Raw genomic sequence first — 26,421 nt, forward strand, 5'->3', positions numbered from 1 at the left:
CCCGGAGCCTGGCGGCGGCGGCGGCGGTGGCGGCGGCAGGGGCGCTCCTCCGCGGCGGCCATGAAGTCGCTGTGCCTCGTCACCGTGGGGGTCCTGGCCATGACGCTGCTCATCGCCAGCATCTCCTTGCTGGTGGCGCACGTCTTCCAGACGGTGGTGGACCTGCAGGTGAAGCAGGTGAGAGCCCGGCTCCGCGCTTCCCCCCGCCCCCCCCCTTCTCTCCTTGCGGCTTTTACTCCTTCGCGAARCCTCTCAAAATAACGCGGGGGAGGGGGGCAGGGAGGAAGCCCACCCCCTGGAGGGGGCTGGCCCGTGGCCCTGCTGTGCCCCCATCTTTGTCCCGGCCTGGTATGGCAGTGGTCAGGAGAGGGCCGAAGCATCGCAAGGCAGCAAAGCCCCTCTGCACCTGCCCGCCTGGCTGGGGCTCAGTGTGGGCTGGGCCCAGGCTGGGTTCTCATGTGAGTAAAAAYCAATGCTCGTGAGGCAGCTTTACTGACCGTGAGGCAGCAGCTGTACTGAGGGCCCTGCTCCAAAGCAGCAGCACTGGGGGTGACCAGGGGACGCCTAAAGTGCTGCTCCTGCCTGCTCTTTCACCATCCTTATCATATGCTCATTGAGACTTTCCTGTGCTGGCTTGTTCTGCCACTTCTGGAGCACAGCCCTTCCAGGGTGCTGTAGGCCCCAAACCTGTGGTCGTTCCATAGCCTGGGTGGTGACACCAAAGCGATTCACTCACTTGTTCAAGGCTGCTTGCAGCGCACTTCGAGATACCCTTCCTGGCATTGTTACCATTGGCAGGATCTTGTTGTTTATAGGCTGCCTAAGCTTTTGTTCTGCTCTTCTACTAGCCCTTTGCAATTATATGGTGGTCCAGTGGGAATGGTCCACTGCCTTAGCATTAGTACCCCCATACTTAAYACTAGAAATGCAGATAATTGGGTGTTTCCTTTAAAATAGCTGTGACCAATGTAAATGAGTAATTATTAACTTACCTACTCTGAAGAATATCCCCTCTWTTACTTAAACAGAGAAACCAAGAGYGCTACGAAACAAAGTCCTTTGACTAGCGCTACTGTCTAATTGGTGACAGAAGTCTGCTGATCCCCATAGTGTCCTAATGAATGTATTGATCTTTTCTTTAACATTTTTCAGGAAACATTCCCTTAATGTAGAAGCTGTATTGTCTTAACTTAAACCAGTTTGGTTAAACAAGAGCAATTTTAGGTTGACAGCTTAAAACAAGTTATTTCACTTTAAAGARTGCCTGTAAAGTTAAAGGGAAGCTAGAAAAAAGTCAGCATAGTGTAAGTTGTCATACAGCCTTCCAGTGTTTGTCAGCTGCTCTTTAGGAACTGCTCATACAGGTATCTCTGTAGTGTTTGTTCTTAGGTACATGCCTCTGCTGTGCTGGAGTGTAATCATGGGTAATACTTGGTTTATTGTTCATCAGCCCATATCCTTCTCTAGGCAATTTGAAAGTCAAGTGCAAAGTGATGTAAGTGGTAATGTATGCAGAGTTGCATGTGTGTCAAACCAAACCAAATCAGTACAGCACTGTGTAGATATGGACAGTTCCATCTCCCCACATCTCAAGTCTCTTTGGAAAGGAGCTCTGTCATCTTCTGCATCAGGTCAGAAATTAGTTTCAAGCCTAGTCCATGCTGTTACCCAAAGAGCAGTAGGGTGGAAAGAAAGATTTGACAGGAGAGTATAGGACTGTCAGGAATTAGGTTTGATCCTCCTTATGAGTATTATCTCTTAGCTACATGCTCCTTATTCTTAATGTTYAATTACGAAAGAGTAAGTTGGAAGTTGGTCAGCACAGCTTTCAGTAATGCAGCATAAAGTTTCTAGAGTACAGTCTTTTCATCATTACTGCTCTTAGTTTGTGCTAAGGTACATCTGCACTGTGCAGAATCAAGCGTTTTGCTCCTTGTGGTTGCCTGTGAGTCCCTCCAGGCCTTCACCAGGAGCCTCACACACAAACTGCAGAAGAACAGCTTTCAGCCCCAAAGCAGTGCACTCTCAGTCACTGYGGTTCTGCTGCTTTCTACATGTGGTCTTACCAATGTGAGCTTTTTCCCATTTGTATGTGACCTAGGAAGTTGCTGTCTCTTRTGTAACCATATATGCAGCTTAGAAAATCTTGTGCAAATAGACAAATCTTACTTTGCYTTTGAAATGTGGCAAGACTTAAGCTTTTCCACCTGCCTTACTGCTCTGCAGTCCAAGTCACCCAACATGAAATCTTACCTCTGTGCTCATGAATTTCACGTTGACTCGTCTTAGCCTCAGCAATCCCTCTGTCCTTGCAGAAGGACAACAAGATGAGGGGCAGTGAGCAYRAACTGAAACACAGGAAATTCCGCTTGAACATAAGGAAAAAACTTTTTTATTGTGAGGGTGACTGAGCATTGGCATGGGTTGCCCAGAGAAGTTGCAGAGTTTCCGTCCTTGGAGATATTCAAAGCCCAGCTGGACACAATCTTGGGCAATCTGCTCTAGGTGGCCCTGCTTGAGCAGGGGGTTGAACCAGAGGAGCTCCAGAGGTGCCTTTCCACCTCAACTATTTTGTGATTCTGCAAAGAGAGAGAGGTCGCCTTTATGATTGATAGCTCATGCTCCTCTAATGACTTTCCTACGGTCTTGCAGCAGCAAACAGAGATGACTTGCAATGGAGAGCTATCTTTGTGGTCTCATAGCTTAAATAGAAGACTGCACTTTGAATTGGCTGAAGTGCCTGTGTGTCCTGTGCTAGGACCCGTGAGTCATTGTGGATGGGTTAGCTTTCACTAGGCCATGCATGTTGCGTGCTTTCCAGCTAAAGACGGGAAAAAGGAAATCTGTTGCTGGATAGAGGAGCAGGGGATGTATGAAGAATGGGGAATCCAGCAGAGTATCAGACTTCCCATCTCCTTGAAAATCAGCAGGCAGACACATGTCATGACTAGAGAAATAGGAGCAAGAAATAGGAGCACATTTCTCAGAAGGTGTTCAAACCTTGTCAAATTATTCTTTGTCTTCTTTGCCAGTCTTACTAGCTTTTTATGAATTAGAGTGTCATGCTGGATCAGATCAGATGTCCAATTTGTTCAATATATATGTTAGTTATCAGGATAGCACCTGAAAATGCAGCAAATGGTGGAAAACAAAACATGTAACGAACAAGAAAAAAAAATAACTACGCACGAGAAAAGGGCCATCCTAGCTGCCAGCAGTCCTTGCCTTATGCTCTTTGTTGGTTATATGGTTATAGCTTTAACTGCCATGAGCATGCAGTTTATGAGTATAATAAGCTTTGATCTATGTACTGAATTCCAAACTTAGGTAATCAATCCCTGTGCCTTTCCCTCAAGTGTTTTGTTTATGCCACATAYCTTATACTGATCATTTTAGAAAACGTTTAGTGTTCTAACTCCTTGAAATTTCATCAGAATTTTGTTCCGAGCTATYTCTAGAGCTGGACTGGTAGAATTATTTAGGGCCTGGAAGGCCAAGGAAGATAGTTTTATCTCTTGACTTTTTTATGTATTGATCATTTCAGGTGTGTGTTTTGTTTAATGTGAAGTACTAGAGCTCTCAGTACAGTTTAGTGTGGAGGCTTAGACAAATGATCAGCTGAGATACTCCTTCTATGCAGACTATTCCCAAGGTGCAGGGGAATATCAAGATCAAAGAATTCTACTTTTGTTGATCTAAAAATTTACCCTATTGCTTGTTTCTTTAACAATTGCAATTAAATTTTGTCATAGATGAACATATAAAACTATGCCCTAGTATTAGAACATTTTACAGCTCCAGAAAACAACAGAAATTTAATTTTCTAACTAAGGCCAAAAAACATACAGTACCTCCCCCATCCTCCATAATCACCACCAACATCTGTTACACTTCTGAGGGAAGAARTACTTTTTATTTCCTGTGTGTGAAGAATGGTCAAGGAAGGAAACCTAGGAGAATGAGATAAGGGCAAATTCAGGACTGGCCTGATAAAGTCAGTGGGAAAGGTGTGTTGGTAGGCTTGAAATGAAAGCAGACTCCACCTGGAAAGAAGAACCCCTGCTGTGCTGGGCGAGGATGCACAATCACATTGTCTGCAGAATTCAGATTGTGATCTTGCAGTAAGGTGCACCTTTGCATTTCTGTGAGAGAGGATCTTGGTGTTTGAGGCCTGCCCTCTAAACCTGCCTGCAGGACTAGTGTCTAAGGTAAGGTTTCTGGGTACTTCAAGTTTTATCTCTTGTTTTTACATGTAAGTATCAAAAGGAAATGTCTGACGCCCTAGCCTTACACAGTACAGTAACTATAACTACAGTGGAACTGTAGCTTTTATGTATTCTATGATTAAGAGCAGTCCTGTGATCTAGCATCTCACAGCCTGCCCAGTCTAGCAGTGAACATACCCTCTGAAAAAAAAAAAAAGAAAAAAAAAGCAGTCCCAGTCATGTAGCATCAGATCCTGCTTCACCTACCTTTTGAATAAAAGACAGCAGAGCCAAACTGACTGTCTTCAGCTGAGGAGTGTGGACATACRTTTCTCTCAAAAATACGTGGTTATAGTTTTTCGCTCAAATACAAGCTGTATAATACAATATCATAGACCCAAATATTCCTGGTAACATTTAGTGAAAAATAGAAGAAAAGAGCTTGCAATATTTTATTATTTGAGAGATTCATGGAGTCTGAATCCTCCTTAGAAATTTATGAATCTGGGCTTGCACTAGCGCTTTCAGTGTGCAGATCTAAAAATAGATGCTGTCATTTCTATGAGAGATCCAAATGGTGTTATGCAGATCCAGGTAATAAATCACCAGATTACTTTTACTGTTTCGGTACCTTTTTGGTCTCCAGGCAGTCTGGAGATCACTTACGACTTCAGAATCTCAAGAATATGTACTTACACCAGTCTGCCAGAGGAAAACTCCTTCATTTCCTTTCTATTAATGCTCTTTGCATGTAATCTGATGCATGTATTTATATATTTATAGGTTGTTGGAAATCAGTGTTAAATTTAACAATGTTGCATCAAGTGGAGGAGCTTCATGTTCTCAGCTGAGTTCAGGAGAGGAGGACAAGGGAAGTGGCATCCTTGCACAGCATAAATGTGATCCCCTTGTCAAAAAAGATAGACTGGAGYTTAAAACTGGAATGAGTATGACCAAGGTGCACTTTTTTGCACGTTTAGACTGAGAAGAATCCCTCATTTTGGTTGTCTCATATGAGAGATGTTTGAGCACTTGAGAGGTGGCCTGAATACGCTTAGTCAGTAGTTGCTGGGGAACAGTACAAATTYCTAGATATGGATGGTTAAGCTCAAGACAGGTAATAATTAGTCTGGTTATCAACATTAAGCTTATATTCACTATGTTTCATGCACATGAGAAATGTGAGCTTTATACAACTTGGGAAGGGAGCAGACCAGTAGTTTGCTGCAATGCAATCTCTGAAATAATTGACTTGGTAACGTAGTTATATGCATATGGCGAAAAGCTGTTATGGTTATCTCTAACTCATGTCTCAGATACATTTCTGTCTCATTCCCAGCCTTTTATGTTAGAGTCATGGAAACTGTAGACCTGATTCACTGAGATTCTGTTCCCGATTCTGCAAACCAACTTCAGAAAGGCTCTCTCTGAATACATGGATAAGCCTCCTTGGCATAGATGACAAGAAAATAGGATAAAATGCATTGGGCTATGTAGGTAACAGGATATATGAGGTGCTGGTAGTCCCAAAGAAATGCACAGAACTCCTGAGGCATGCCTAAAATACATTGTTTTTTGTGGTGTATGCAGAGTACATGGTTTGAAATYCTCAGAGGAAAGCAGTCTGCAACTTCTGAATACTGCCAGCTGGGTTGGCTTTCACTGGCATTCAGGRATACTGCTGCTGTTCAAACCTCCTGCCAATGCATTTTTCTTTGAAACAGTCTTCTCTTTATCTAATCACTGAAAATTAAAATAAAATACAGAGGGAAAACAACTACTTAAGTGGAAGGCCCAGAATGAATCCTGAGGCTGATAGCACTAAGACCTTATAAATTGTATCCACGAAATGGCAGCTGTCCAATCTGCCCTGCTTTTTGGTTTGTTCTTACAATATTTGACTTGTTTTCTCAGAAGAATAAAAAGAACAAGTGTCGATGAGACCTATTTAGTTGCAAATTATTTGCCCCCTTCTTCCGCCTACTGGTTATGTAGCATCAAAGTTAGGGTTTTCTTTGTACATATTCCTAAAAATTCTGCTCTGCAAGCCATTTTTTTTCCTGCTACCACAGTGTCAGTACCAGTGGTATAACCATGCAAAAAGCCTTGATTTTGGTGATGGTTGTGGTGATGCTTTTATAGTTGTGATGAATTTTATCTAAAGTGGAATGGTAATGAAGGATTGAAACCTATATTATATGACAGAATCTCTTTGCCATATTGGAATCTGACATTCTTGGCAAAGAAATTAAAAACACAAGGAAGCTCAACTTCTTTTCTGGCCTTCCTCCTCCTAAGATGCCTCTCTTAAGACTTCTTGGCCTCACAATGTTGAGTTCCACTTCTTTTATCTGCAATGTGCACACATGTCTCATGGTGTCTCATATGCAGTTTTTGCTGATACACTTTAAACAGGTGTACTTAAACAGGTTCATCGTRTAATAGCTGCTAAGTCTTCATTCTCAGAAATGTCCGGCAGAAATGTTTGTGAGGAGAAATGGAATGGGAATCCCTACAAACACTTTCCCCTAGCATGCAGGCATTGTCTGACTGTTGAGATTTAGTGAGATACTTKAAAGTAAAGCATCTCTGTAAGTATTCATAGAAATGGCATCTCCAAGCCTATTGCCCATGCATGTTTTGAGGGCATAGCAKTCCTCTTTCCTGTAAATACTACATAGCATTTATCAAAACAGTTAACTTGCTTTTGTGTTGTTTCAGGGAACAGTATTAAGGAATGGCACGGAAACCTTTGAAGCCTGGGAAGATCCTTCTCCACCAGTGTATATGCAGTTCTACTTTTTTAACGTGACAAATCCTTTAGAAGTGCTTCAAGGAGCTTCTCCTCATGTGGAGGAAGTAGGGCCATACACCTACCGGTAAGACTATTTCACTGTGGTTTTTATAAAAACAAATCTATTAGTTGTGAGGAGTCAAAGAAGTGTGAGGGCATTTGGGATCCCATTCTAGAAGAAAACCAAACTGTTGATGTGTGCTTGAAAGCTTATCCAAGGGAGAATGGGATATGTGCCACCATGGACACTACAACTAGACTGAGACAACCTGCAATCTGTTCCAGATTCAGCTGGTCAATTCCATCTGAGTTTGGGCAAAGCATTTAATATGCTCATGTTCTCCTTTTCCTCAGCTGCTGAACACAGAGGAAGTTCTGCGTTCTGGTCTGCTGCCTTAGAAGGGAAAAGACAGTGACTGGTTGGATAATGTTTTGGAGTATGTGGTGAGGAGTGCAACATAAACATGTCACTCATATTTTCACTTGGAAATTAGTTCTGAGCTAGTGTGTAGCAAATTGCATCAATAAAAAATGATACTAGGTAGAGCCAATTACTGAATGGGACTACAGCGATCTTCCTCATCCAACCCTCACAATAAAACCTACTTAGAATCAGACCTAACTTGTTTTTACAGAAAGCAGGACCCAGTAAGACCATGTGCAGTGATGGAGCTTGCCATACCTCCTGGACYCTTCTTTAAGATGGTGTGGCTCCACACATTATGGTCTGACTTGGCTGCATTTGGAGAGAATTTAAAGTCACCATAGAAGTGAGATTTTTTCTAGAACTTGATTCTGCTCCACTATACACAGCAGTGTAAACCAGGCAGGATGCGTTATGGCCTTTGACATCATGGAACTCTGGCGAAAATGTGGAGTTCTCGTTGGTCTCACGTCTGATCATTGACAGTCATTCAAACCAGGCAGCAGTTCAGTGTCAGAAGGAGTTGTCTTTACCTAAGCCGCAAGATAACTCAAGAGCAGGCTCTTAGTGTTTGAAAAAATACTGTAGAATAAAAGAGAGAGCCTTCAGTAGTCATCTCAAGCTCTGTGGTATGTCTTCCTTCTCTCTTTCTCTCCTCTTACAGCTCAGCACCTCTATTTACATCTCTTTGCTTCACCCTCTTCCCTTCATCTTTTTTCCTTTTTCTTCTCTTTTCCATCACTGTGTCTTTTTATCCTTGGCATCCTGTGAGTGGTGCCTTGGCAAAATACCTTTTATTAGATAAATCAGTAGAATGGGAAAAAAAGATAAGCTTTCAGGTTCACAAGCTTTTCTTCAGGTCTATGTAGTATAATGCTAATAATTAGTCAACAGTGCTTCCTTTCTGTCAGGCAGATAAATGGGACTAGCTCCAGATATAATAGAACTATGTGAAACCACACAGGCCCATACTTTTCTGCACCCTGGTACTCATGCCCCTTTGCTAGTTTCTTTCTTTTCCCTTTCCTCAGCTCTGGGTATCTTCATGCATGTCACACAGCCAGGTTTGTGAAGCTGCACAGCAAAGAAGACATGGAGTGGGAGGGACAAGGTTGGTGGTGTAGCTGGCTGGTCTGGTCTGTGCCTGTGGGGAAGGCACAGCCTGAGCTACTGGATTGTGGTTCCCTGGGAGAGCCTTCTCCTGCAACGTGCACCACAGGCGATCTCTGAGAGGGTTGAGGCGATCCGTGCAGGCTCTCCTTCCTTTGTTTATTCCAGTCTGAGTGAGAGAGGCTACATGTTCCAACGTTTCCTGTTTCAGTTGCTTCTGGCTTATGTGATTTGCCTGGTTTTGACATGTTTCAGCACGATTCAATTCTGCTGTGCTTGGCCTGATAGAAGAAACAGTAAGTTAGAAACTGGAGTTTCAAACTGGAGTTAAAAACTTTTTCAGCAGATTCTTTAGTCCTCCCCTGACTGTCACTGCTGACTGTACCAGAGCGTCAGCAGTGGATGGGGTAGAGAGGAGACAGGCAGGAAGGGAGGGAGAGACATTGCAGACTTACTGCATGCTAGAGCCAGCGACAAAATAATCAGGTTTGTCTCACAGGCCTGATGTAGCAAAGCTTTCAAGAACCAATTAGATTTAAGCATATAGCAGAACTCCTAAAGCACCCTAAAATGAAATGCATGGTTCTGTGTTTTTCTAAAGTAGGCGGGGGTGGGGAGAAAAGGTGGAAGTGAACTATCCCAGGCAGGTCAGGAGGAAAGCTCTCATGAGTGGTAGAGTGTACACTAGACAGCTAGCAGAATTGCTTCCTGCATGCCTGAGCTTCTAGCAGTTCATAGTTTTGACTTGCATTGATTGGAAAAACAGTTAGCACAGAGGTAGGTTTGTAATAAAGATATAGTAGTGCTTATCTTTCTAAAAGTTAGCAGTTGGATTTACAGYATATACAATAATTCACTCTAAAGTACAAGCTGCTTATCTGCGAAAGCCTGCTGAGTCCTGAAGAACACTCTAATATGGACTGGTTTTGCCTACATATACAGTTTTTGTCTTTAATGTTTGAGATCCTCCTACTTGTACATCTGATCAGGGAGTATTATTTTCCTCTCCAGCCATTTTAGAACAGCAGAGGCTTCTCAGGTTAACTCTGGCCTATTTTAGGGCAGTCCATTCTGTCCATTCCCATCCCCTCAGCCCTGGATTCTAGAGTAGATCACTATACAGGAGGCTCTTGCCAAATTACACTGAAAGTATTGCCAGACCAAAATGTTCCCAGCTGGCAGGGCTGAAGAGTGGTAGATCTGCTATTTCTGTAAAGGAAGTGGGAAATGGTTGGTTTCTAATAAAAGCAGTTTTGTGGGCCTATCCAGTTTGCTTTAAATTAGAACAGCTGAACGGSAATAATACTTAATACTGCATGTCAGTAAGCTGCATGAACAGATCTAGCACAGCTGAGACAGAACCTAGGATCTAAAATGAATGAAACACAGCACAACTCTAGGTCTTGCAGAATAATCCACCATTGCGTATTGGCACTTAAGATTTACTCAGGAAGCAAGGCAATGCAGTGCCTCTGAATCCTTCTGAACTGTCAAATTGTCATCTTTCCTTGTAGATTTTTAAAGACAAGGCAAATGCATGGAGTGCAATGAGACTGTGGGATGCCTTTTTCAAAAGCACCTTGTAAAGTCTAATTGACACAAAGGGGAGTTTTACTGCTGACAGCAGCAGCAGCAAAGATGGACCAGTTCCTAAAGAACTGTAAATCCCACCCTTTATGTGCTTAAAACAGTAGAATAGTTGTAAGATGATTACAATTTATATTATTTTTACATGTTTAACTTAAAGAAAAACTCTTGTTTCTCAGAGAATACAGGCCTAGAGTGCACGTTCAGTTTTTGGACAACGGTACAAAAGTATCCGCTCTGAATCCAAAGACCTATGTGTTTGAACCTCAGAAGTCTGTGGGAGACCCTGAAGTAGACCTGATTAGAACTGTTAATATTCCTGCACTGGTGAGTTCTCTTTGATTTCTGCTTGGAAATCATCCTAAAACACTTCATATCTAGCAGCTTGTTCCTTTTCACTGTCACTCCCATTGCAGTAGATAAAGGTGATTCAAGAACTAGAAAGGCAGGTTATGTCCAATACAGATAATGCATTCAGTTTTGGAAGTGTAAGTTTGGGATGGGTTGTTTTTTTTCTGTGATCTTCCTCCCTTGCCTTAGGCCTCTGTAGTGTCAGTGCCTCACTCTTGCCCTGAGAGCTGATACACACTTCAAAGATTAGCAGAAATCAGGCTTGTTGGGTTTTCACCAGCAAGTGAAATTGGGGATTAGTGATGTCAAATGAATCAGAAGAACTCAGAGAGTTGAATGAGAAAACTTGTAATTTTTTTAAAGTCAAAATTGCAAAAATTACCTCCAAATCTGCATCTGAAACTGCAAAATAACACCTAAAGTGGAAGGATTTCAGATACAGCTGAATGAAAAGGTGTTTCCAGAATGATACTAAGATTAAGAAAGACATTCCCAAAGAGTGGCAGATTAAGATAGTCTGCAAAGAAAGTTATGTTTTAGTGATCAGAGAGAGACCACTGTATCTGGTCTTATATAAGGATACCATGAGAGCAGACAYGTAGTCTGGACAAAGTAGTCACACCTTGCAAAGGAAATTAGACTATACCATAATACTTGTTGGTTGTGTAACTAAGCCTTTACTTTCCATACTAATTTAATTAACTTCAATTATAGGGTACATTCATTTCTATTTTTTCCCCAGCATTTCTCAGAATGGCTGTCTGATTGTATGAATGGATACATAATGCATTATGTATAGCCTTAGATAGAACTTAGCTTACTRTAGGTTGTGGACAATACAGTCATTATATTTACTTTTCCTCCCTGGCATTTAAGTGTTGTTAAGTGTTACTTCTTGGCCATATTTTTGACCATGATACACTGTAACAGGCAGTACTAGAAGAAGTACAGCTTGGTTAACTGAAGGAATATCCTGGTTTTTTTGTTTTTGTGTTYTAAAAATGTGTTGTAAAACCATTTGTCAGCTACCAAGGAAACAAATCTTGGAATTGTTTGCATTTTGGGGAAGTGGCTATCTTTACAGCCTTTGGTTTTACAACTGTAAACTACAACTTCCTAACAATGAAATTCAAAGAGCATCTTCAGTTGTAATACACTAGTGAAATTAAGGCTGTTTAGAAAGTGGTTTTGCACATTTCACTTAGAATCCAGTCTTAAGAATACAGAAGTTGACGGCATGTAACCAAACTGATTGTGTGGCAGTGCTTGGATGAATGGGAATCTGCAAGAGCACATCCTTGTGGGAGAAACAGCTGAAGAACCTGTTAGCCAACACCTTATTTGCTGCAAGTAGAAATAATGAAATTTCATGGCATGCGGAAATCCATCCATGTGTCCATGAGTCTGTGATTGCATGCAGCTGTTACTACATATTCTTCTATAAATCTGACCATTTATCCCTCATTCCAATCCCCTGGCAGACAGCGATGGAGTTGACCAGATCAACCCCTCTTCAGTTTGCTACAGAAGTGCTACTACTTCTCTACCAAGAATCCCTGTTTACAATACGTACCGTTCATGAGTTACTGTGGGGCTACAAAGACAGRCTTCTGTCAGCCATTCATCTTTTGCATCCTGAGACTGATCCAGAGTTTGGTTTCTTTAATAAGGTAACTGGTATACAAGATTTTCAGAGGTTTTAAGTAAGAASTGGTGTCATTGCTAGAGAGTTGGGACTGCCATCATTGGTCAGTTGGTAGCTGGACTGAGGTAGGAGGTGGGCTGCAGAGACAGCAAGAGGATTTCCTCCCTTCAGTTTGGCTCTATTTTCAGGATATTTTCAGTGGATATATTCTTTTTTAATTAAAGGCTGTTTTTCTTCAGTGAAAAATTCCAAAGGAAAAAAGGTTAACTTACATAATATTTCCTTCCCTCGGGAGGTATGAGAATCTAGTTCAGTCACTTCCACCTCATTTATATTCAAGGTGGAGTTTAACAAATTGCACTTACCTCAGGGGGAGTCTGTCACTCCCAAGGCAGATTTTAAAAAGTGATGACAGCTTAGATGCCTGCCACCCTGTTGTAGTTACTAGCCAGGTGTTGCAGAATGAGTGGAACAATAAAAGTTCATATATCTCTTTCTAGATGAATGGAACTGATGATGGAGAATATGTTTTCCTAAGTGGGGAAAGGAACTACCTTAACTTCTCAAGAATTGTGGAATGGAAAGGAAAAGAGTAAGTTTTTTCAGTATGGCTAGGCCTCTGTCAAAATCTGCCTCTCTTCACATTTTTGATGGACACAAGCATTTTTTACAAAAACAGTCCTTTTATTCTGAAGATGGTGGTGGTTCTTAGTAGCTCTAGCTTCATACCAGGCCCCCAATGTTTGGTGTTGCATATTTATGAAAAGAAAACATCCCCTGCCCTAAGCCCCTGCCCTTAGAGAGTGAGCTGCTATGAATATTCACCTCTGAATCTCTGACTGCCTTTGGCCTAGGTGCCTCTGTCTCTACTTCCTTCTTTAGGACATCCCTCCCTGCTCAGTGCAGGGAAAACTCCCCTGAGTAACAAGCATGGGACAGTAAATGTTCCCAGTACCTGTTTACTTACCCAGAGCCAAATTGGGAGAACTTGTGCAGGGGTATCCGACAGTCTTCAGTGGACAGTCTGTTTTACAAAGAAGCCAAATGTGAATTATCTAAAGCACTCCTTTCCCATTAAGTAAGTTGTGTGTCAGCAGTAACAAGTATKGGAGGAACTGTTACAGAGAGATTCTTACTTCCCTATAGCTCCAGTTTAAAGAGGAGATAAATGTAATTTATGCCTATTTTAATGCCCTTTTTTGTTAGCAGACCTGAGGCAATAGGACTTAACACTGTACAGGTCTGACTCTTGTTTGCTCAGACCTTAGCTGATATTGTCTCACTACTGCTTAAAGATCTTTTAACTCTTTCTGTCTTTGCATCATTTACATCAGGTCRTTGAACTGGTGGACAACAAAGACGTGTAACATGATCAACGGAACAGATGGGACATCCTTCCACCCACTGATAAGCAAAGATGAAAACATTTATATCTTTTCTTCTGATTTCTGCAGGTAAGAAGAGGAAATTTTCTCTCAAGCTTTACAACAGAGCACTTATATCCATTCCTCATTCCTATTGAGATTTCATGATTTTCCTCCCATAATTTTATCTAATAGCGTTGATGTTTTGCATTCATTCATGCCATAAAGGACAAGAGTTAAACCAAAAAAAAAATGAAAAGAAAAAAAAAACCTAATGCATCAAATTAAGGATGATCTATATCTAAATAAAGATAAAGTGGAAATTTGAGAGAAAACTGGAAAGGCAGGCTGGACTGCCTTACAATGCATGTAGTGAGGGGAATGGAAACATTTATACAGACCTTGCCTGCATCTTCTTTCCCTCCAAAATCTTTCTCTGTGCCTTGCTTTTCTAGAGAAGGCAGATTGCACTATTTGGATTAGTGACTTGAAACAACGCTCTTTAGAATGTGACAAGATGTAGAAAAGCTTTGTTTCTTTCCTATGTTCCACCTGCTGGTCTCCTCCCTTCCAGATTTTTTTGTCTGTGAAGAGCAAAACCAATCTGAAATTCTCTATTTAAATCAACACAAATGTGTGTTATGCTAAATTTGGGGCTTGCTGAATTTGTTCCTCCCTTCTGTTCTCTCTTGCCCAGCTGTGTTCTTTTCCTTGTCCTCACAGTACCATGTAGCAGCAATAACAAGATGGGTGCCACAGTGAGACAGAAATGCTGAAGGCAGGGATCAGTGTCTCTGGAGCAGCACTGTTAGTGCAGGGATTGTCCATTTCATGCAGCAGCAGAATGACAAGATGTGTACGTGCTGATCAAACGCCTATTGAATTTAGTGCAAAAGATCATTTAAGTGATCTTACTTAAGTAAACTTCAGTAGAAATGCAGGCACCGGCAAGGAGAAATCTGCAGCAGATGTTAGTGTACGGTCAAGACTTAACAAATCTGGATCTGGCTTTTCTTGCCTGCAGATCTTTGTATTTGGTGTACGAGAGCTCAGGAAGTGTTGCAGGCATCCCAACCTACCGCTTTGTACCCTCTCCTAAGGTGTTTGCCAACACTACCATTAACCCGGACAACGCTGGATTCTGTGTGCCACCAGGAAACTGTCCTGGCACCGGTGTCCTCAATGTCAGCATTTGCAAGCAAGGTATGTTGCCACGTGGTGGAACCACACAGGGAGGACACCAGCTGCAACATATTTCTCTGTCTGAAATACATGAAGACAATTTGGTCARTTTTGTCAGGATAGGACTGTGCTCAGTGAAATCTGTCACCAGCAAGTGATTTGCTGGTCTGTTGGTTGTGAAATTACAGTAGTGAGGAAAGTGTTCTGAAGAGTTGCTGTGAGATGCTGTCCATTCARCAAGGTTTAGATAAAGGAATCAGAAGAAATGGAAGTACCAGGATCCATCCTGAACAGCTTGGGTGCTTATAGTCTGCTTTTATCCAGGTAGCTCTTGCATCTGAGTAGCTGGATGAAAACACTGCAAATGACCACAYGCAAGCCTGACATGAAGCCATGCTAACTACTGCACGAGGGTGAATTTGGCTTCCTCTGAAGGCAGGGGATCTGAGTGTCAGTTCTGTAGTTCCAAAATGGACCTTTCCTTTCACTGTGGATGGCACAGTGGGAAGACTTTTGGGGTCCTCAAAGAGCAACTTTAATTAAAGTAACCTCCTGGAGTCCTGCTTTATCTTTTTTAAATGGTGACTTTCTATCTTTTCACATTCAGGTGCTCCCATATTTCTGTCAGCTCCACATTTTTACCAAGCAGATGAAAAATTTATTAAGGACATACAAGGCATGCACCCAAGAAAGGAATATCATGAGACATTTGTAGACATCAATCCTGTAAGTATGGCCTTTTTTTTTTTTTTTTTTTAAGAGTGATGCAGGCAAATGCAAGAACATGGGTGTAGGTCCCCTCCTTGAATGGAATCAACATAATCCCATGGCTTTGGGGATGCTATGCTGGCTTAGTTGGAATTGATCTATTTGTATTTGCTTGTGGAAAGCAAGCTTTCATAAAAAAACAAGAATTAAAATACTTGTCCACTGTGCCTGTGCAATTAAATATGCCATCAGACTGGTAATGATGAGATGAAGGAGTTAAAATATTTCCCAGAAGCAGATGAAGCTAATTTTCTTGTTCACCTTGCCATCCCCATCACTGCTCTTGGCTGTATTTTCCCCGGGTTGAAAAAGCTAGTTTGTGGACTAGSAGAGCAAAACAATACAGTTTCTATGGACAGTGGACTCAGTTTAGATAGCATGGATTCATGTAAGGAGAGATACAGAAGCACAATGACTGTGTCTTTCATGGAAGGGTGCAGAGTTCCTGGTAATCTCACTGTGAGATGACAGAAATAAAGGGAGCTGATGACTCTCATTTGCTGTCCATGCCATATTGGGAAAAAAACCTGCCATATTTTTCAGAGTAATTTGGCTGAATAAAAAGGAAAGTGATGTGTTATTAATGAAAGCAACAGAAGCACCTTACTATTGCACTTAATTTGGGAGGCCATTCAGATCTCTGCTGGAGTTAATCCCAGAGTTAAGTTGAGGCAGCAGAATCCCTGGACAAGGAATAAAGATATTAAGGCTTGAGTCAAGTCCTGTAGGCTACTGATGGCAAACTAGAGTCCTTATAAATTGCTCTGATAAGTCTCTGTAAGTCCCATTCCTGTGTGGTGGCTACCTTTCAAGTCATGAAGGTAGCAGCTTGGAAAATGACAGGTTTTGCCACTGCATGTTCTAGTTCATTACCAGTCTGAGAACAGTGTGTGTAAATTCTGTTCGTTCGCCCTGTCCATCCCTGCAGCCTGAATAGTGCTCCTGCGACAGCCACCAAGTGGCCCTTTCCCAGAGRTACAAAGCTGCCACAGACAGTGCCTTGGGGAAGTCAGAGCTGATGAGCAGACCTAGTAGAGCATTTTTAGTACTTAATGGTCTGGGGTTTTATGCTGCCTAGATGCCCACATCTGACTGCAGGCTGAAGGAAAGAGCAAAATCATGACCTGCTCAGTTGACAGAAATGGAGTACTCTGACTCATCAAGCTGTTATGTGTAGCTAAAGCAGGAGGAAGTTGCGTAATTCCTCTCTCGGCTCTAGTGCATGTGCTGTTTGGGATGTGGTTTGGTGCCAAGTGCTTTCTGTTGCTTAGCTCTTGTTTTTAAGTATTAGGATAAAAGTATCTCTATCCTTCACCCCAACTAAATTTTGGGGCTTGGATAAGGCAAATATTCCTGTTCGTCCCATCATAGCCTTTATTTTAGTAGTTGCAATACTGTGAGAAGTATTCTATGCTGTTCATCTCTGTGGATGTTCACTCCTATTCCCTGTGGTCTGTAGTGACAGGCCATAGTTAGTATCTGGTTTTTACCCTTTAAAAAGAAAGGTTTGTCTTATGGTTGAACTCGTGAAAGCAGTCCTTGCCTTATCCCCAGGACTTTGTATGTGCTAGTTAACCTCTCATCAGGAGAGGTCAGGCACCTGATTTTGCTCAAGTGGTCACAGAAATGCTTAAAATGCCCTGCAGAGACTCTGCGACAGTATACTGTTGCTACTGAATAAGTAGCTGTAGGTGGCCACCATTTACAAAACTGTAGCTGGATCTGAAAGAAGGGGGATCCCTCCATAGCCTAACTGTAAGTTTGACAGCACAGACAGCATGATGGCACCCTTATCTCTCTTGTAGCCTCTTGACATCACTTTAATTTAGTTGCAGACTGGAATCTAGGTACATGGGTTACAAGAGTATCTTGGTGGAAGGATGCAAGTAATACCTCTAAGTGGGTCTTCTTTTAAATGTTGATCTGCCCCAGTTCCATCTCAACTGATACACATACTGTGTCACTATCCTGTAAGGAGKTCCACATTGGCATAAGTGTTAGCATATTTCTAAATTCTTTTTAATTTATGTTTATTCTTTTTAACTTGCATTTCCTTTATTCCCCAGCTGACAGGGCTGGTCCTGCAAGCAGCCAAGCGTATGCAGATCAATGTTCATGTAAGAAAATTACATGAATTTGTGTAAGTATTTTCTGCTGCTGAGTGGAAATCTCAAATCTGATTTGATACTCAAAATAAATTTGTCTGCAGTGCTGAGATGAAATACCAGTGGCAAGAACAAGTGAGAATGAGAAATCCAGTCAAACCTCAGTTACAAATGACAGTATTTTCTCCTTTCACAGATGAAGTGGGTATTGAAGTTCCTTCTGCATGCAAAGACAGTATTCAAGGAAAGCAAAATGTTGTGGATTGGTTCCTCAAGTGTAAATCACTTTTTCTGAGGCTGCTGGTTCTTTTTTAAAGCAGAGAGCAATCAACAGAAGAGCATGGTGATGCTGTCTTGCATGGAATTTTGGAAACTTGGGGACTTAAATCATCCCCTAAGAAAGTACTACCATATTTAACATCATAATTTTAACACTATTCCCTTTTAATTTTTTGTGTCGATCAGTTAGGATCTCTGGTCAGTGTTCTTTTTAGTCACAGGCAGCTTGAGCAAAACTTAAGTAAAAGAAGATAAATTCAGTCTGAATCTGATTTAATTTGTTTTGATTTTAACATGATAAAACTCCTTTGCCTTGGAATGAACCTCTTCTTGTTATGCATTGTAAAGGTCTAAGTCAGGCCAGCTATATCAATTATAGGAGTAAATGTGTTTCTTCTGCTGTAGCAGCTAGATCATTGTTCTGTAGTTTTCTTTGAGGGCACTTCTGGTGGCATCAGCGCACTGGTTTTGTGTTTACTCAAAGAGAGGGTGTGCCATAGGGGAGCGGAGCTTGAGCTTGGGGTGTTGCTACCCAGAGCATGAGGATGTGCCATCCTATTCCTCACAGCTTTTAAAACGCAGGAGTATTGCAGTTATCAGTATTTCTCATCGGTGTTTGTATGGAAACCAAATGAGAAGGCATGACCCCAGACAGAGCTGCCTGTGCCTTTCCCATACAGGCGTAAAAAGTAGATAGAATGTAATGTCTCCCAACGGCAGATGAGTCCTGTTCTCTGATCAGGTAGAGGGAAGTAACTTGCTTGTGACTAYACTGTTATGGTAAGAGAAGCTTTCATACTGCAACTTTGCAGTTTCCAGTGTGACAAGATGTCCCCAAACTGTAGTTCAATTGTGCACAAATACCTTTTACTTAGTCTTCTGTCTTTCTGACACGTTGATTTCATTGTTACCAGTGCCATGTAGCAGCTTTTCTTCTTGCTCAGCTTCTAAGCTGATACTTATTGGCACAGCTTTGCTATGTATTGTAACTTAAAAAAAAAAAAAATAAATAAATAACACTTATTTTATCTGCCCAATCCTCCAATTCTCTTGGGGTGGTTTGTGATAGTTTTTCAGAATGCTACCATGTTATTTTCTAGTGCCCAGGAGCTGTTACATTAACGCAACTTATCAGTGAGCTGTTATTTCATGTGCACCAAACTTTTCTTTTYTTTTTTTAGTTGCTGTCTGCATGTTGTATGGACAATAGTTTCAGTGTTATACAAATATGAGTAACTTTCAACTTCAGCTTAGCTTAGCATTCCCACTGACTGACACAAATTCTCCATTCAGTCTGTTAATAATAAGCCTCTTATGGATCCATCTTTTTCTCTCCACACCAAGTCCTCAGGTATGTTATTGCTCTCAAAACAAAAAACTTTTTCCATCTTGGAGGCTGAGATTGTTCTACTCCAGTGGGGAGGTGAAAATCCATAATAATAAAAAGGACAGCCCAGAGTTTCTTTAGAGACAGTTTCCTCATTAATTTTGTCTTGTAATCAGTCAACTTTCAGAAACCTCAAGTTGAAAAGTTGCAAAATGATAATTTCTTACCTTTTTCTTTTTGTTTTGTTTTACACAGTGAAACAGGCAACATCCGAACACTGGTATTCCCAGTGATGTATGTAAATGAGGTAAATTTATTTATTTATTTGCAATAATTTTATTTTTTGCTTACAAAAATACGGTCTTTGAGCTGACCAAAAAACCCCRTAATTTCCAGTTTTTCTTGATGTTTTGTGCAGTGAGAGATAGGAAGCTGTTATTGGAAGACTGTTCTACTAGCAGTCTGCCATTGCTTACTGATCTTTTCATTGCATTAGGCTGAGTCCTGCAAAACGCCCTCGGTCACGTAGCCCTCCTAGTTTCAAAGGTACTGGCCGTGGGAAAAAAGGCTTGCTTAGAGGAGGAGGAGGAGGGAGCTCACAAGGTCAGACCTTTTGCTGAGGAGATTTTTGTGGCTATTTCTGTACTGCAGTTGGATCACTGAATTGATCAGATTGAAGGTGGATCACATGAGACTAGATTTGGTGATTCATGTCATTCTTCCAGGCCTATATTGTTGTGATCCTAAACTRAGCATTCAGAATCACTGCTTTCTTTAGAAAATGCAGACCAGATTATTCCTCTGGCCAAACAAGGAGCTTGAAGAATTCCTATCAGGGAAGATATATCAAAAAGTAATGAAGCAAAGATGGAGAGTTGGGAGACTGTTATTTACCTGCTCTTCACAGCAGTAAAATGGTTCATTATACAGAAGAATAGAAATAAATCTTTTTCTATTTTTTCTGTTAATCCCCCTCTAGAGTGTTCTAATCGATGAAATGTCTGCTAACAAACTCAAGCAAGTCCTGCTGGAAGCCAATGTTGTAACTGGAATCCCCTTCGTAATTATGGCTCTAGGAATTGTTTTTGGGATTGTTTTTACTGTCCTTGTGTGTAGGTCTCGTGGAGTAAGTGAAGAGGTAAGTAGCATTTGAATTTGACTTTGTTTGCTTTAGGTTTGCCTGTATTTGATTTTTTTTCTTTTGGTTGATTTTACTTTTTCAGCATCCACAAACTTTTTTTTTATGTGTCATTTTGTTTAAAATGACCTTTCTAGGGAAGGGAAGTTTTAATAGACTCAGAGTAAGTGCACCAAACAAAGGATTGCAGCTATTACAAGAAACATGGTAAGGCAGGTAGTCTTTCCTGTGCCTAATTTCCTTGCAAATAGTAGTTTTAAAAAAAATGGAAAAAAAAAAAAAAAAAAACAGCCTGTCTAGAGGATCCTAAAGGATAAGGTACAAGAAGTCCACCATATTTGATGAACAGACAATTTGAAAGCATTCTTAGCAAAAACTAAGAGTCTTGTGCAACTCTGTTTTTGTAGGCTCAGCCAGCTTTCCAAATACACTAAGAGTCCTTGCTAGAGAGGCCTCTTAAAGCCTGTGAGCCTTAAGACCATTCTAACCCTTCATTTGGCCTTGGAGCTTGGTTTGTCTGAATGTAGTTTCCCTCAGTGTGTTCATCGGAGAACTGGGAATTGTTCATAATGTGTGGTCTGGCATTATTTATTCACTGAACTGCAGTGAGATTTTAAGCAGCTTCCCTTATCAGCTTTTCAGACAGCTGGAGATAATAAGTTGATTATTTTTTCAAAATCGGCAGATTTATGACCAAAAAGCAAATTAGTTGTACAGACAAAAGCACGCAGGCAGTTTTATCTGGACAATGCTAGTTTGTATACCTATTTATGAAAAGTTACGTTACAATGTGACATACTGGCATTAAGGTTGTTAGATACCTTAAAGCTGATGCCAAACCTTTGCCCTACTAGGAAATGCAGAGGAGTTGAGACAAGACAAACTTTGAATCCTTTGATTAGAGAAATAGACTGGGTACTCTAGGAGGCTGTTTTCTCCCTGTAGTTGCTGTGTTTTATTGTGATCTTGCCTGTACGATGTTTGCTAAGTACACCCTCACAACTGTCAGGAGCCCCCTCACAGCTACCTCCGAGCATCCCAACAAGCTGTGCACATGCTTCATCTTAGTCTGTGAGACCCTTTGCTGGTTCAGTGTGYGATGGTAGTGGCAGCAGTGGTAGCAGTTCACCAGTGAGGTGGTGTGCTCTTGCAGCCTGTCTTCCTCAAGCAGTGGCTTGAGGAACTGGATCTTTGGATCTCTCAGCTTCATTCCTATACTCAGGAAGCTTTCTCTAGGCAGATGCACTCAGGACCACAGTTCAGACTCCTGAAGCCTGATCCTTTTTCCTTTGAGCTTTTGAGCCCTTCTGTGTCATCAGCAGGCTCAGCCACAAAGTCTCAACAGTCCTATTGCCTGAGGCCCCTGTATGACATATGTGTATCTTGATACCAGGTCTCTTGGATGTTCTTGAACACTGCACAGTAACTAAAATGACTGAAAGATACCTAAATTTCATGCTTTTTCTACATCGGTTTTATTGTTTTCCGTGCAAATGTGGAGACCCCTCATGACTGAAAAATAATTCAGCCAATTACAGTTCTCTGTGTCATTACCCTCCTGCCAGGGTGCTTATGGCCTTCCTTCAGCAGTAGCCTGCTACCAGGGGCCCAGCTCAGTCTCTCAAGCTTTTTGTCTTTGCATGTGAACAAGTACATCCACYATGCTGAGTCCTTCCTGAAATCCCTCCAGCTCGCCCCTGACATTCAAGAGATGCAGCGCTCACAGCTGAGCACGCCACACCTTCACATATGCTTCCAGCTGTAGCGAGAGGATTCCCTTCTCCCTTTGCCCTTTTCCCCATCTCCCTCCCAGCCCTCTGGGGATGCAGTCGGAGCTCCCCCCCCCCCCCCCCCCCCCCCCCCCCCCCCCCCCCCCCCCCCCCCCCCCCNTTCCAAAGGTGAGAGGACAATACTTTCTCCAATGCACATGACTCACTATATTTCGTACCTTTGACCCAACGATTCTGCTGTACAAACCTTCTCTGGCCCCAGTGGCGCACACAGCTCTTCAAGTATATCCTAATAGTCTCTTTACATGCTGCCTTGTACCAACACTGTCTCAATCCATGTCACTTTAGAGAAAGCAAATCCTTCCCTCTAGCAGGAGTGAGCACCGTGTCCTGGCCCCTTTTCCTTCACTCACTCCAATCCCCTCCTTGATTTTGAAGCCCTGAGGAGCTTCCTGAGTGTGCACGCAGTGGCTGCCATTGTATTGGGATGTGGCACGGAGTAAGCAAACTTGGGAGGGCTGTTTGTATCCTCTCAGTGTATGTCCCTGCAAAAACTACCATCTGCTCTCCGGTGCTTTTTTGCAGTGTTGGTTCCTTTACTGAAAATTGCACTTAGAAGTAGGTGCCAAGATCTTTTTCCTTTGAGTCTCAGAAATGCAGCTTCCCCTCCTTGGAAGCTGTCTGATGTGTGACAGTTAACTTTAGTGTGTTGCAATTTTTTTGCTTTCAGAGCACTGAAGATGAAAGGGCTCCGCTCGTCAGGGCATCCTAGTAGATTTTCCTTAACATGTGAGCTTGGAGAATAAACTATTAGAGCTGACGTAATACCAACTACCACTACCCAGTGTTGTCCACTGTGGAGAAACGATCGTGTCAAGTATAATTTTTGTGGTATAGAGATGGAAGAGAATCGGCAACGTCGTCAAAGGAGGAGACTTTTCTTACCAGCTAAGTTATAACTTAAAAACTACATTTTAAAACTGCTTGAGATCCTGCTTTTTTCAACTCCACACTCTGTTTGTACCTGCACTGACAGTCATAGATGATCATAACCACTATATCAGTGAAAATAAAATGCCCTAATTCATTATAAGAATGATGCGGGTAAATTTGCAGATGGCCTTAGAAATGTGGGCTGCAGAGTACCCTTTTAACAGGGTACTTTAGGCTGCAGTTCAACAGGTTCCTGTATTACCCAGGAATACTTAAAAATGTTGCCGTAGGCCTAGTATTGTCTTTTCTGTAGAGTGCTACAGGCTTCTTCCTACCAGTATGTACTGACTGTTAGTATCATCAGTCATTTCACAAGACTGATTTGTAAAACTAACCCAAAACATTCACTGAAACTTAGTTACATACGCATAGATATCAGATAAAAGGAAGCAAATGAAATGCTTTTCCTTACAGACCTCTTACCTTTTCTAACTGTGCACAGGATCCCACTGCATGTTAGTGATACATTTATCCTTAAGTTTTTTCTTCAACTTATAAAACAAAACAAAAGATAGCATTGGTCTTGATGGTGGAGGGTACAAAATGGTATTCATTTTTCTCTGATAATTGTGTCACAATTATCAACTGTGTGATTTAATGTGAATGAAGACTTGGCCGTTACATTTATTGTTTAGTATACAAGCAGACCTCAATATTAAGGTGTGTATAGGGCCTTGAAAAGCCAAAACATTTTTCTACTTGTCAAGTGGAAACCCTTTTAAAAACAAAAGTATTTTTCCCCAGTGAAAAGAGTATTTTCATTGAGAAGTATTTCCATTAACTGAAGATAGCGAATCAAAACTTAAAATGTATTATTTTCTTCAAAATAGAGGCATTCTTTTTGCATTGTTTTGGTTTTTCTCCTTGCCTAGCTGGTAACTGGCTCAGCAGTTTTGTTCATATGGAGCCAGTTCCACCCTGGAAGTTTCATGATGATTATGGTTATTTATTACCTGTGTTGTCTAAAAGTACTTGCTGCAGCCCAGGGCCCTCACAGTACTGCAGTTCCAGCTTTGCCTGTTCCACACAACAAGCAGATTTGCCTCAAGCTGTGCTTTCAGCAGAAGGCCGGAGAGTAACAAATTAGTATCCTAAGCCAGAGCCTGAGCTTGCTGCTTGGCTGAGAATCAGAATTACACTAAGACATTGCCTGCCCATTGCCTTGTGAACTGCAAGCATACACCCGAGGAACGAGCAACTCATTCCAGCTTTCTACACACATTCATCTCAGCAGAGCTGTTCAGGAGCAGCCCCTCTATTTGACAGCGTGGGCTGAAACTGTTATCTCTTCTCCATGCCCCCCAGATGTTCCCTTTTGGCTGTCTGGGCTGGAAAAAAAAAATACTTTGTGAAAACACTTTGTGAACTTTCTTTGCTCTACCTTAATTCCGACTGCTTCTCTTTTTGCCATGTCCCACATGCCAGATAAATAGTTAGTGTTAGTCACCTCAGTGTTTTTGTGCTATTCATTTCCTTCCTTGGCTGATTTCTGAGAGAATCTGTCTTGTAGGGAAAGTCCAGTGGTTTTTCTTTCCTAGCTGCCTGCCAAGTCATTCCCTTGGGAGAACTTGCCCTCTAATTACTGGTTTTCCCAGTGTTAGTCTGAATAAATAAGCAGCAAGATTCCTATAAGGAATAAGATTATTCTAATCAAATGATAGTGTTTCAGAGTGTAAAATCCCCTCTTCAGCAGAGAATTAGCAGGCAGCCTCTGCACCACAGATGCTTTGGCCAAAGTGGCTTCAGCCAACTCCAAGGCAGATGAGGTGACTTCAGGGCTGGAGCTGCTCTCGAGCACTAGGGAGCGGAGGCAGCCAGAGCCTGACCCAGGACTTCAGAGGTGCCAACACCATTCCTTGGGCTTGTTGCTCAGCCACTGTAAACCTCTGTGGCTGCCTTGCAGTCAGGGAACTGTTCTTCCTTACGTACACAAGGGGCTTTGCCCGCCAGTGTTACTCTCTTCTTGGAGACACAAGATGAACTTTTTAGCTCTCTGAATCACTTCTGCTAGCTGTGTTTGTACACACAAACACACCTTCCCTAACATGATCCAGCACATTATGCTGCACTTTCATTTTCCATACTGAATTGCTGCAATACCTTCTTTCTGTGACCTGTTTCTGAGAATTTTTTTCCCTTGGGAATCACCTATTTCTTAAATCTCCATTAAACCAAAAAGGAGATTTTACTCTGCCTAACACACAAGGAAGATCTGGTTAGGTTCCTTTTCTTCATTACTCTTTTCCTGCCCTACCATTAGATGCTCAATTTGTTCTTGTACAGTTGGTCTGTTTTGCTGCATATTCTTAGTTTCAGTGCAAGGGTGGAAATTCACACAGTGCTGTGGAAAGTGACTTTCAACTGATTTTGGGGCTGCTTTCTTCTCTGTTGGTGGTGAGGACCTGAGGGCAAAGTGCCAGCAAAAGTTGCCTTTGGTCCTTTGGTTTAGACACAGTTGTTCCGGTGCTCTGGACATCTGACTCTTCTGCAACAGGTAATGAAGCAGACAGACTTTCAGAAGACCGTGGCTTGACGTAGCCCTGCACCCACAGAAGTCACCTGGGTTCCCTGTAGGCTCTGTGAGATCCTCTGAAACCTCCCTATAAATGCGTGCAAATTGACAGACAAACACTTAGCCACTTGGAGGAAGGTATATAAATGTCTTTGTAAAATGACTACAGAATTTTAGAAAGAAACAAGCCTAAAAGATGCCTGCTGGTTTGGCTGGTATTTAATTTCTTTTTGATTTATTAAACCAATGTATTTCCATGTGATGCCTTGTAGTGGAGTCTTATGCCCTCCTTCTACTAATACAACACCTGCAAAATACACGCTGTGCTTTGGAGGAGCTGTTCCCGTTGGACGGCAGGCTTTCCCTCGCTGACTTAGGCCAGTTTGGTGGTTCACGCTGTGGGATGGTTATCGCCCAGTTTACTGCACTATTTTTGTGAGATCGGTGGTCTGGATATTTTGTKTAACACCGGGGTCCCTTTCGTTCTCTATTTTCATTTGTAAGTGCGTGAGAAAGCACTACGACACGTGTTTTTGTCCTGTGGGCGCATCGTGTGCGAGACGATGGTTAGTCGCGCTTGTGCGTGCTCCGGCGCAAGGCCCCGCGCCGCCCGGTGCCTGCGGCTGGGCTGGGGCTTTGGTGCCCTGCTCCGTGGCGTTCCTGCGGAAGAGCCGGGGCCCAGCGCGGGCAGGATGCGGCAGCGCGCCGGGACGGCTTGGTGCGAGCCGCGCGTGCTGCGCCCAGCACGGACCGGACCGGCGCAACCCCAGCGGCTCGCTGCTGGCCGAGCCAGGGGCGCCCCGCGCGGGTGGCCACCAGCTTTAACCTGGAGCTTCCTGCCAGCGGCCGAGCGGGCAGGCACTGGTAACAGCCGCTGCTTCTGTTCACCCCCCCCCCCCGGCCGTGT

At 42.4% G+C, this 26,421-nt stretch overlaps 1 protein-coding gene across 2 annotated transcripts; it reads left to right on the forward strand.

The window, feature by feature from the left end:
- On the forward strand, positions 1-25,776 carry SCARB2 (scavenger receptor class B member 2). Of its 2 annotated transcripts, XM_085308842.1 has the most exons (13): positions 1-177; positions 6,927-7,084; positions 10,300-10,447; positions 11,953-12,141; positions 12,617-12,708; positions 13,451-13,570; positions 14,505-14,683; positions 15,270-15,388; positions 17,497-17,570; positions 19,397-19,448; positions 20,121-20,279; positions 20,417-20,486; positions 22,740-25,776. In XM_085308842.1, exons 1-12 carry the CDS (start codon positions 61-63, stop codon positions 20,444-20,446), a joined length of 1,437 nt encoding a protein of 478 aa, XP_085164968.1. In that variant the 5' UTR covers positions 1-60; the 3' UTR covers positions 20,447-20,486; positions 22,740-25,776. The 2 variants fall into 2 exon arrangements, with proteins under 2 accessions (XP_085164968.1, XP_085164967.1); XM_085308841.1 differs by lacking the exon at positions 20,417-20,486.
- The last annotated feature ends 645 nt before the right edge of the window (positions 25,777-26,421 follow it).

The sequence above is a fragment of the Rhea americana genome, unplaced genomic scaffold (genome assembly GCF_003343005.1).
Source record: "Rhea americana isolate MKP2758 unplaced genomic scaffold, rheAme1 scaffold_284, whole genome shotgun sequence".
Lineage (NCBI taxonomy): Eukaryota > Metazoa > Chordata > Aves > Rheiformes > Rheidae > Rhea > Rhea americana.